We start from the raw sequence: 12,624 nt of genomic DNA on the forward strand, positions 1-12,624 counted from the left end.
TCCTAAGCTCTGGAATTCTCTCCCTAAACCTCTCCCCCTCTCCACTTCTCTCGCCTCCTTCAAGACTCTCCTTAAAACCTACCACTTCGACCAAGCTTTTGGTCATCTGCCCTAATATCTCCTTATGGGGCTCGGTCCGAGTTCATTTTTTTGTTGATAACACTCCCGTGAAGCACCTTGGGAAGTTTTATCACATTCAAGGCACGATGGAAAGACTTGGATTTATATAGCACCTTTCACGACCACCGGACATCTCAAAGCTGCTTTACAGCCAATGAAGTACTTTTGGAGTGCAGTCACTTGTAATGTGGGAAATGCCAATTTGCACACAGCAGGTTCTCAAAACAGCAATGTGATAATGTCCAGATAATCTGTTTGTGATGTTCATTGAGGGATAAATATTGGCCCCAGGACACCGGGGATAACTCCCCTGGCTCTTCTTCAAAATAGTGCCGCGGGATCTTTTACATCCACCTGAGAAAGCAGACGGGCCTCGGTTTAACGTCTCATCCGAAAGATATAAATATAAGTTGTTGCTGTTGGGGAGTGAAGTGGAGAGGCAGAGGGGGTTGAAAAGAAGGAATTACAGAGAGTGGGACTTGGGGCCAATGTGGGGTGAGGGAAGGGGAGGAGGGATATATAAGAAGTGCAATATGTAGCTGATTGCAAGACATACTAACATTTGACCTTCTGTTGCAGGTGTGTGGAACCCCCGAGTACATTGCCCCTGAGGTAATCCTGCGACAGGGCTATGGAAAGCCGGTCGATTGGTGGGCAATGGGCATTATTCTATATGAATTCTTGGTGGGGTGTGTTCCGTTCTTCGGCGACACTCCCGAGGAGTTGTTTGGTCAAGTCATCAGCGGTAGGTTTGGAATCCAGTGCAGATGGTGTGACCCATTATCGTGTCCATACTACACTCTACGCTCTGAGCTCTGGCTATCTGGCTCTTGATTTTAATTGTGCTTATTTCTCATTTGGATTGTCTTGTTTGGATATTGTGAGCTGGGACAGTTTGGATAGGACTGTTCTTAGTATTGTTGCCCAAATGATGGATAAATCCCAATTCAGAACACCAACATGTCTTACTATCCAGGGGCGTGAGATGTGTACAAATTACAAGGAACACGGATCTAAATTTTATAATTGGCCCCTGAAGCATTATGACTATATGTGGCCCATGAGGGCAAAAACATTTGGACACTCCTGCTCTGAGGTGAAGAAATAAAATGCCTGTCCATAAATAAGTTGAATATTTGTGACTCAACTATCCAGGTTCTGGTTATTTTAACGATTTAAATAGGCGTCATCGGGCCTTGCCAATAATCGGGCCTTGCCGGTAATCGGGCCTTGCCGATAATTAGGCCATGCTGATAATTAGGCCCTGCCGGTAATCGGGTCTTGCCGGTAATGGTCTTACTGCAGTTGTACAGGGCCTTGGTGAGACCTCATCTTGAGTATTGTGTACAGTTTTGATCTCCTAATCTGAGGAAGGACATTCTTGCTATTGAGGGAGTGCAGCGAAGGTTCACCAGACTGATTCCCGGGATGGCAGGACTGATATATGAAGAAAGACTGGATCGACTAGGCTTATATTCACTGGAATTTAGAAGGTTGAGAGGGGATCTCATAGAAATGTATAAAATTCTGACGGGATTGGACAGGTTAGATGCAGGAAGAATGTTCCCGATGTTGGGGAAGTCCAGAACCAGGGGTCACAGTCTAAGGATAAGGGGTAAGCCATATAGGACCGAGATGAGGAGAAACTTCTTCACTCAGAGAATTGAGAACCTATGGAATTCTCTTGTTGTTGATGCCAGTTCGTTAGATATATTCAAAAGGGAATTAGATGTGGCCCTTATGGCTAAAGGGATCAAGGGGTATGGAGAGAAAGCAGGAATGGGGTACTGAAGTTGCATGATCAGGTCGATGACTTTTCATCAGAACTGGGATATGGAGATCGGGCGGGAAGGTGGAGTTAAGGTAGAAGATCGGCCATGATCTTACTGAATAGCGGAGCAGGCTCGAGGGGCCATATGACCTACTCCTGCTCCTATTTCTTATGCTCTTATAATTTGACTTGGTCCTCTGAGGAGAAATGACTAGAGAGAAAGCAGCACCTTTGTTCATCTAAGCAACCTCCTGGCATAGTGCCATTGATGTGGCTATCCAAGAAGTGGACTATCCTACACTTCTGGCTGAGGATGGGAGTGGGACAGAATGTGTTTGTGGCTCCTTCTTCCCAAGAGGTCCTCTTGTACTATAGTAACTGTTATGTTCTTCACATCAATTTGCCTTAATCATTTAATGCTATAAGTAAGCTTACAAAAAAGTATATTCAAGGCTGAGAGAGAGAGATTGTTGGACTCTCGGTGAATCGAGGGCTATGGAGATCAGGCGTGACAGTGGAGTTGAATGGCAGAGCAGGCTGGAGGGGCCATTGGGCCGACTCCTGCTCCTAATTCTAATTTGCTCCTAATTTGGAAGGAGGATACCTCTATAGTTGTACTAAATAAAGTTGCACAGAATCTTGGATTATTAGTAAAGTTGATATGTGTTGTATAAACCAAAGTCCTTTGAAAAGGACAATTGTTGAATGGAAAGTAGAGCGCCTGCATTTTATTTGTTCAAGAGGCTGCATGTGGACTTTAATTTAAAAAAAGGTCCATTCGCGACAAATGCCATATGTTTCTAGTTCCTTTTGCTGAAAGTTGTGTTTTGTTTCCAGATGACATCATGTGGCCTGATGGTGACGAGGCTCTCCCAGCAGATGCTCAACACCTGATATCCAGTCTCCTGCAGCCCAACCCATTGGACAGGCTGGGGACAGGTAGGCCCCGCCACATCCCTGGTGGGATCGTTGTATCGAGCGTGATCCTTCCTCGCTCCCATTATTCCTCTGCCTTCAAGTCTGTCGTTATCCTTATACTTTGAGGTTGGAGATCTTCTGGCGCTCTTCTCGTACAGTCGCTTAATGTGGCCATTCCAGATTGCTCTCTGCCCTTATTTCATCATAAGAAAGGACTTGGAGAGGAACTTGCATTTCTATAGCGCCTTTCACGATCTTGGGACGTCCCAAAGCGCTTTACAGCCAATGAAGTACTTTTGAAGTGTAGTCACTGTTGTAAGGTAGAAAGGATTTTACCCTAAAACCAAAGCAAATTATTGTGGATGCTAGAAATCTGAATTTAAAACAGAAAATGCTGGAAATATTCAGTGGGTCAGGCAGCATCTGTGGAGAGAGAAACAGTTAATGGGCTCAATTTTCCCCAAAGCATTTTTTTGGCGTACTTGAAGAGTTACGCCCGATTTTTGGGGGAGTCCAAGTATGCCAAAAAACAAATATTCTAAGTTTCCCCGTTGGATTTCTTCATTATGGCTACACAATGCGAGTCAGTCTCTCTCTCTCTCTCTCCCTCTTGTGTGTGTGTACATGTGTTTGTGTGTGTGTGTGTGTGTGTGTGTGTGTGTGTGAACCGGGGACTGAGAATAGGACCGGATAGCCTTCGGCGGGGTTGAAGGTAAGTTGCTGCTCTGTGTTTTTCAATTCTTTTAGTGTGTCCGGGCATCTGTAGCGCCAATTTCGTTACCTGCGCCGATTTCCTTAACTCTCCGGAAGGTTTTTCTGCAGAGGTCACATATGCTGGCCTAAGCACAACTGGAGTAACTCTCAGCTGGCCAAACTTCCCCAATTGGCGTAGGTGGCTGGTTATTCCCACTCTGGCTGAAAAAAAAACTGACCCAAAAAAAATTGTAACTAACTAAGTTACGCTGTGGCAAATTGATTGGGGGAACTGTGGTTTTTCAACTTAGACCAAAAAGAGCAGCCTGCTCCAAAAGAAATGGCGCAAATCACGGGAAAATTGAGCCCAATGCTTCAGGCCTGTGACCCTTTGTCAGAACTGGAAAAGTTTGAGATGTAACAGATTCTTAAGCAAGTGCAGGGTCAGGGAAAGGGTGGAGGGGCGGAAAGAACAAATGGAAGGTTTGTGACAGGGTGAAAGGCAGGAGAGATTCAGAGACAAAAGGGACGATGGGCAAAAATGAGATGGTGATGGCACAAGTTACAAAAGAAACAAAAGATGAGTCTAGATGGGGTGTGAATGACAGAATCATCACCAGCTGCCCTGGGAAAGAGGAAAAAAAGGGAAATAAATATGGGGAGAGGTTATGGTCTGAAAGGATTTTACCCTGATGGATATTGAAATATTAGTCCCTTTTTTAAAACGATGAGGTGACATACTCTTGATTCACCTCTGCTACACAGGTGCCTTGACCTCACATGAATAATATCACTGACATTTTAAAACATCATTTAAAAACCCTTTCATCCTATAGTGAAGGCAAGATCATTAACCCAAACTTCTGTCCAATCAGGCATCACAGTGCCAGCCGTGGCTCAGTGGGCAGCACTTTCGCCTCTGAGTCAGAAGATTGTGGGTTCAAGTCCCACTCTAGGGACTTGAGCACAAAGATCTAGGTTGACACTTCCAGTGCAGTGCTGAGGGAGTGCTGCACTGTTGGAGGTGCTGTCTTTCGGTTGAGACGTTAAACTGAGGCCACGTCCTACTCTCAGGTGGATGTAAAAAAATCCCACGGCACTGTTACAAAGAAGAGCAGCGGAGTTATCTCCGGTGTCCTGAGGCTAATATTTTCACCCATCACCCCCTTTGTTCGCTGACCTACATTGGCTCTCGGTTAAGCAACGCTGCGATTTCAAAATTCTCATTCCTTGTTCACAAATCCCTCCATGGGCCTCGCCCCTCCCTATCTCTGAAATCTTCTCCATCCCCGCCCCCCAGATATCTGCGCTCCTGTAATTCTGCCCTCCTGAGCATCCCTGATTATAATCACTCAACCATTGGTGGCCATGCCTTCTGTTGCCTGGGCCCCAAGCTCTGGAACTCCTTCCCTAAACCTCTCTTTCCTCCTTTAAGACGCTCCTTAATAACTACCTCTTTGGTGATCTGCCGTAGTTTCTCCTTATGTAGCTCGGTGTCAAATTTGTTTGTTTTATCTTCTGTGAAGCACCCTGGGACATTTTACTACATTAAAGGTGCTATATAAATACAAGTTGTTGTTGTATACAACATCAATGGGCCAAACTACATCTCATTCAGTCGCATTCCTTAAAAATAAAATGTACAAAATCGCTTCCATTCACTGTGGTTGTTACTGCGCTAAGGCATCAAACGCTTCCATTCACCAGGGGTCAGAATAAGGGGTTGGCCATTTAGGACTGAGATGAGGAGGGTGGTGAATCTTGGAATTCTCTGCCCCAGAGAGCTGTGGAGGCTCAGTCTTTGAATATATTCAAGACACTGATTGATAGATTTTTGATATCAAGGGATATTGGGACAGTGCAGGAAAGTGGAGTTGAGGTAGAAGATCAGCAATGATCTTACTGAACGATGGAGCAGGCTCGAGGGGCCGAATACTGGATTGATGGGCCGAACGTTTCTATTCACGTCCGTTACAGGCAATTTCCACTCGCTGTTCACTTTCTTTTCATAAAATTCCTGATCCAAGCACAAGGTATTCGATAATTGTCCGCTTTGTAACGCTGATCACTCATTAAATCAGTACAAATCACTGCCAAATGTCATAGATGGACTCAGCACAATTTTTGAAATGTAATCACTTGTGTGGCAATATAGATTTTGTTAAGTGCGTCCTGTTGAGATATCAATTGCTGCGATATCATTAAATAGGCCAAGGTACGAAGAAGTTTAAGTTGGCAATTTTTATGTTAATGGCAATTGAGATGGAAGCATCAAGCAGTTCAGTGTTTCAGCAAAATTAGTGGCACATTTATCTGGCAGTGTCTATTATTTCAAAGAGCTAAAAGCTGCTGTATGTTTGATGTTTGATGGGGAAATGCTGCGCTGCACTCCAAGGAGGGGGATAGTGCTCTCCTTTTGAAGTTGTTGGTGACCTCCTCTCGACAAAGTGCATCGGAAAAACCATTTATGTTTGTGACCTCACTAAACAAGCGACAGTTTCTCTCTCAAGTATGAAGCTAAAGGCCTGATACCAGAGCGTTTCCGCACACAGATTCCATACATTTCATCGAACCGTGGAAATTTACGGCATGGAAGCAGGCCATTCAGCCCATCGTGTCCGCGCCGTACGACAAAGAGCTATCCAGCCTAATCCCACTTTTCAGCTCTTGGTCCGTAGCCCTGTAGGTGACGGCACTTCAAGTGCACATCCAAGTACTTTTTAAATGCTATGAGGGTTTCTGCCTCTACCACCTTTTCAGGCAGCGAGTTCCAGACCCCCACCACCCTCTGGGTGAAAATTATTCTCAACTCCCCTCTAATCCTTCTACTTATATTTATATAGCGCCTTTAACATAGTGAAACATCCCAAGGCGCTTCACAGGAGTATTATAAAACAAAAAGTTTGACACCGAGTCGCATAAAGAGAAATTGGTCAAAGAGGTAGATTTTAAGGAGCGTCTTAAAGGAGGAAAGAGAGGTGGAGAGGTTTAGGCAGGGAGTTCCAGAGCTTAGGGCCTAGGCAACAGAAGGCACGGCCACCGATGGTTGAGCGATTATAATCAGAGATGCTCCAGAGGGCAGAATTAGAGGAGCGCAGACATCTCGGTGGGTTGTGGGGCTGGAGGAGATTACAGAGATAGGGAGGGGCGAGGCCATGGAGGGATTTGAAAATAAGGATGAGAATTTTGAAATCGAGGCATTGCTTAACTGGAAGCCAATGTAGGTCAGTGAGCACAGGGATGATGGGTGAGCAGGACTTGGTGCAAGTTAGGACCACAGGGCAGCCGAGTTTTGGATCACCTCTAGTTTACGTAGGGTAGAATGTGGGAGGCCAGCCAGGAGTGCATTGAAATGGTCAAGTCTAGATGTAACAATGGCATGGGTGAGGGCTTCAGCAGCGGATGAGCTGAGGCAAGTCATCCTGGTGCTGTGGAGTGTCTCACGATGAGGGCACCATTGGTGCTCCCGGGATAGAGGCCAGACTGGCCATTGTCATGGTTAGTTCGCTCTGGCCAGTCCCAGCTGGACATTTCCGATCTTGTGTCTGTCCTAATCCCAGCGCTCTTCTCTCTGCAGGAGGCACCTATGAAGTTAAGCAGCACGGTTTCTTCAAAGACCTGGACTGGACCAGCTTGCTGCGGCAGAAGGCGGAATTCATTCCACACCTGGAGTCAGAAGAGGACACCAGCTACTTTGACAGCAAGTGTTTTCTGCTGAGCAAGGCCTTTGGTTGAGGAGGGGGCGGTGTAAAGCGGGGGGGTGGGGGGGACGCGGAGAGGGATACGGGGGGAGGAGACAACACGAATTGTGGGGGGGAGTTACTATCTCTTTCTAAAATCTCAATTTTATTGCAGTTATGAGATCCAGTAGCTCACAATGAGATAGCTGGGAGGCTGTGTCAGTTGGCTGACTGATCTCAGCCTTGTTGCTTGGAGAGGTGCAGAGCACAGGAGAGGTGACTTCCAGTGGGGATAGGGAGGTTTGGAGGAGATATACACAGCCACATAATAACATAACAAATAGGAGCAGGAGTCGGCCATTTGGCCCCTCGAGCCTGCTCCGCCATTTAATAAGATCATGGCTGATCTGATCATGGACTCAGCTCCACTTCCCTGCCCGCTCCCCATAACCCTTTACTCCGTATTACTCAAAAATCTGTCTATCTCCGCCTTAAATATATTCAATGACCCATCCTCCACAGCTCTCTGGGGCAGAGAATTCCACAGATTTACAACCCTCTAAGAGAAGAAATTCCTCCTCATCTCAGTTTTAAATGGGCGGTCCCTTATTCTGAGACTAGGGCCCCTAATTTTAGTTTCCCCATGAGTGGAAATATCCTCTCTCCATCCACCTTGTCGAGCCCCCTCATTATCTTATATGTTTTAATAAGATCACCTCTCATTCTTCTAAACTCCAATGAGTAGAGGCCCAACCTACTCAACTTATCTTCATAAGTCAACCCCTTCATCTCCGGAATCAACCTAGTGAACCTTCTCTGAACAGCCTCCGATGCAAGTATATCCTTACTTAAATACAGAGACCAAAACTGTATGCAGTTCTCCAGGTGTGGCCTCACCAATACCCTGTACAATTGTAGTAGGACTTCTCTGCTTTTATACTCTATCTCCCTTGCAATAGATAGGATCTTGCGGCATAACTCGGTCCCTCAAAACTGTACCTGAACCTCTCGTAAAACAGAGCCGCAATGTACTTTAAAGTCAGTGACATTTAGTGTTTGCTAGGAGGGTTCCAGTGGCCACCAGATAAAGACTGAGCGTTGAAGACTCGAGCAAGAGAGGGGCATTGTAATGTGAGTATGCTCACCAGTTTATTGAGCTGTTAATGCTCGCAGGCCGTCTGCAAATTCTGCGGAGATCAAAACTGTACGCAGTACTCCAGATCCTCCTAGCATGTGGGTGGGTAGCATCCCCGGAGGCACTATTGGAGGAGGGCGGGAGGGTAGTTAGAAGGCCATTGGGAGGATTGTAGTCCAGGAAAGCCACAACCAAGGAGAGCAATGGGCAGGGATGGATAGGAAACGGTGGGATTTAACTCCCTCACTGTGAATGTGAACTGGTACCGTCTCACTCTCTCTCTCTCTCTCTCTCTCTCTCTCTCCAGCTCGCTCCGATCGCTATCACCATGTCAATTCCTACGATGAGGACGACACCAACGAAGATGAACCAGTGGAAATTCGACAGTTTTCCTCTTGCTCTCCCCGATTTATTAAGGTACTTTGGCACAGCAAGCTCTCGCAAACAGCAATGTGATAATGACCAGAGAACCTATTATTTTGTGATGTTGGTTGAGGGATAAATATTGGCCCCAGGACACTGGGAATAACTCCCCCCAACCCCCCCCCCCAACCCCTGCCCCCCGCTCTTCTTCAAAATAGTGCTGAGTGATCTTTTATGTCCGCCTGAGAGAGCAGACGGGACCTCAGAAAGACGGCACCTCCGACAGTGATGTTCAATCTAGTTGCTCTAGAATTCCCTTTTTCCCCCTCCAGTTTTCTCCCCCGGAGGTTTTGGGGAACAGTTGGAGGCCAGGTACTCTCCCATGCCTCGGCATTAGAGGGTACGGTAGTGTAGTGGTGATGTCACTGGACCAGTAATCCAGAGGCCTTGGCTAATGATCCAGAGACATGAGTTCAAATCCCACCATGGCAGCTGGGGAATTTAAATTCAATGAAATAAATCTGGTACAAAAAGCTAGAGTCAGTCATGGTGACCATCAACTACCGGATTGTCACAAAAACCCATTTGGTTCACTAATGTCCTTTAGGGAAGAAAATCTGATGTCCTTACCCGCTCTGGCCTATATGTGACTCCAAGGTGGTTGACCCTTGACTGCCTTCTGCAGTTCAAGAAAGCAGTTCCCCACCACTTCATGAAGGAAATAAAAGGGCCGAAATTTACCTTGAAACGGTGCAGACATTCCGTTTTCGAAGTCTTCTGGCCCCTGCAATACATGCGGCGGCCTCCGGAGAACTTTTTTCCCCACGCGGGATGGAGATGGGGGCGAGGCGGAGTCTCCGCTGCTGTCACTCAGCAGCAGTGGCTGGTGATGTCATCAGTTAAAGACGAGTTCGGCATCTTTTGATAGTTTGTTCCACTGGGCCACCAGGGAGGGTTTCGGCTGGGCCAGCGGACTGGCACCCAAGAAGGGGTGTCAGGCTGCCTGTTGGCGGCCAGGCCCAAAACTGGGGGCATAATTTTCGGGCCGACATGGCAGTTGGCCGACCCCCAAAAAATGTCGTCGCCATCAGCTTTTAGGGCGGCCGCGCCCCCAACCAACGAGTCCCAACAAGGAGCGCACCGGCACAAAAAGCTGTTGGGGTGGGAGGGGGCACCGAGCGGGGGCCGGGAGATCTTTGTCGGTGAATTTCCCTCCCAGGGCGGCTCCGTTGCTGCGCACGCTCTGATGATGTCCGTAAGACGCATCCGCAGGAGCGGGGCGGATCGCCACACCGCAGCAAAAAGCCCTGAGGTGTATTTAGCAAGCGTTGCCGTGACCGCCACTGGTCAGTGCAAGATGGAGGTTGTCCGGCACCGCTTTCAGGCGGCCAGAGGTCCTATCAGGGGGCTGAATTTTGGCCCCAAAGACTTGTATTTATAAAAAAGACTTACATTTTTATAGCGCCTTTCACGACCACCGGACATCTCAAAACAGCTTTACAGCCAATTAAGTGTTTTTTGGAGAGTGGTCGCTGTTGTAATGTCGAGGGCAATTAGGGATGGGCAATAAATGCCGGCCTTGCCGGCGATGCCCACATCCCATGAATGAATATAGAATAAAAGCAATCCTCCGTGTGTGGGCAGAGGCAGTGAGTGGCTGTGGCGCTAACACTGGGTTACTGTTGTATACAGGTTTACAGCAGCATGGAGCGACTCGCTCAGCACGAGGACCAGAAAGCCCCCGTGGTCACCCGACGCAACCTCAACAAGCATAAGGAGGAAAAGGGTGAGAAGATGGAGGGGCTGAGCTCTGTCAGCACCCGCGACAAGAGCTGGAGGACCAGCTCTCCAGAAATGTAAGCAACGCAGCTACATTGCTCTAGCGACCTTCCCTCTTTCCCCTGCTGCCGTCCTGTGCTCCCTTGCTCCTGCTGCAATCGATTCAAATTCTCCTCTTTGTGTTGCAATCCCTCTCGCCCCTCCCTATCTCTGTAACCTCCTCCAGCCCCCAACCCCCCCCGAGATCTCTGCACTCCTCCAATTCTGGCCTCTTGCGCATCCCCCCCCAATTTCCCTCACTCCGCCATTGGCGGCCATGCCTTCAGTCGCCTGGGCCCCATAGCTCTGGAATTCCCCCTCCTGAACCTCTCAGCCCCTCTTTCCTTCTTTAAGACGGTCCTTAAAACCTACCAAGCATTTGGTCAATCTGTCATAACGTCTCCTTCTTTGGCTCTCTGCGATGCTGCCTGACTGTTTCCCAGCATCCGCTGTATTTTGATTATTGTTAGATCTCTTAATTTCCAATGAAATACGAACTCCGATTGTAGTTTTAACTTTTTAATCTTGGCAGAGAGCAATAACAAGTTCTTGGCTTTAAGCCAGGTCTTTGTTCTTCTGGCACCACATGGTCAAAATGGCTGTACTTATACCTGGATCAATTTACAAAAAAGAACTCGCCTTCTTTGACCTTATTGGCTCAATTAATAGTCTTTTAACCTTTTAATTGGCTCGCTACCCAAGGGTCCTAAAATGTCAAGTTGATTGATGCCTTAATGCAACATGCTACCACTCACGTAGCATCTCTGACTTGTTGTCTGTGAATTTTCAAGGCCGGTCTAAATGCAGCCTGTTTGAATTCTCTATCAATCCCCCCTCTGATTCTTTCACAAACTGAATCATAAAACATCAGGTATCACTGGTTAAACATTCTACAAAATAATTTCATACATGTTAATAGAGTTTCCTTCTAAAATTTGTTGATGTGTTTTGCCACATGTCCGGACTAGTAGCTTCCACACAAATTTACACCAACCCGAGTTCCATCGTGGCCACAATGGAAGTCTGGTTTTAGTAGGTTAATTAACCTTATTCCAATTTAATCCAAATCAATATCTTAGTTCAACCAGTAAACAACCTTCCCTTAAGCATAACATACTCCTGTGCCACGTACAGACGGTCTGCTGAGACCTGCAAGGTGTCTCACCTGCGGGACGGCAGCTACAGCCGCCTGGTCGCAACAACATTTAATCAACATAAACAAACAATATAAAAGTAAAACAATTACAACAAATAGAATTAAACCTTCCACCAATGAAGTTCCTATTGAACCTAGCCATTCAGTGACTCCATTCCACAAAGTGAATGATGGGGGTTGCTTAAGTTTTTCTACCTCCTTTTGGATATGCTCCGCTAAGTGGGTAATTTCTTCGGAGCTATCTGGGATATATGTGCAACACTCAGTTCCGAGTAGGGTGCAAGTACCTCCCTTTTTAGCTAGGATGAAATCAAGGGCCAGTCGATTCTGCAGGGCTACTGTGCGGATTGCTACCATTTCTGCATTGATTTTAACTAGGGCCTCTGAGGTATCATTGGCTACTCGTTCCACAACGGATGCCATCTTAATGGATTCCCTTGCCAGTTTGGCGATCCCATACCCAGGGATCAGGATGGCAAAGAACCTCTCTGTTTCTGTGATAGCTCTTTTAGGACGGTGTAAATGTTCCGACAGTGACTTTATATGATACATATAAGGCACAATGTAGGCTAAATAGCAGGATCCCATCCAATTCTGGGGCAGCCAAGGGTAGGCCTTGTGGCCACACACCCAATAGGTGCCATTATATGCAATGAATTTTAGCTATTTCTTTGTCAGCAACACTCCGGGGTCTGTCCAGGCTTTTCCATCTGTTTTATTCAGAATCCCCGTTACGTTAAAAATTCCCACATCGCCCAGTTTAGACGGTTCCGTGGCTTGATTATATTATAATTCCGGGAGCAGTTACTATACCCCATATTTTGGCCTCCTTTGATGTTTCTAATCAGACAGACCGATTCCCCCGGTCTTCCTATTCCCGTTGTATTAGTGATAACAAAAAATGGGGGCCGTTTGGAATTATTGTAGCACGGTTGGTATCCCCCTTCAAAGATAGTCAGATTTACGTGCC

At 46.9% G+C, this 12,624-nt stretch overlaps 1 protein-coding gene across 1 annotated transcript in view; it reads left to right on the forward strand.

Annotated features, from left to right (window-relative positions):
- Nucleotides 1–12,624, forward strand: part of LOC139237822 (microtubule-associated serine/threonine-protein kinase 1-like) — a 119,278-nt gene that overhangs the window by 77,093 nt on the left and 29,561 nt on the right. Inside the window, exons 16-20 of the mRNA XM_070867049.1 lie at nt 700–865; nt 2,729–2,830; nt 7,080–7,202; nt 8,625–8,734; nt 10,373–10,536. Coding sequence (XP_070723150.1) covers nt 700–865; nt 2,729–2,830; nt 7,080–7,202; nt 8,625–8,734; nt 10,373–10,536 — 665 coding nt within the window. The remainder of the gene's footprint in view (nt 1–699; nt 866–2,728; nt 2,831–7,079; nt 7,203–8,624; nt 8,735–10,372; nt 10,537–12,624) is intronic.

The sequence above is a fragment of the Pristiophorus japonicus genome, chromosome 24, assembly GCF_044704955.1.
Source record: "Pristiophorus japonicus isolate sPriJap1 chromosome 24, sPriJap1.hap1, whole genome shotgun sequence".
Lineage (NCBI taxonomy): Eukaryota > Metazoa > Chordata > Chondrichthyes > Pristiophoridae > Pristiophorus > Pristiophorus japonicus.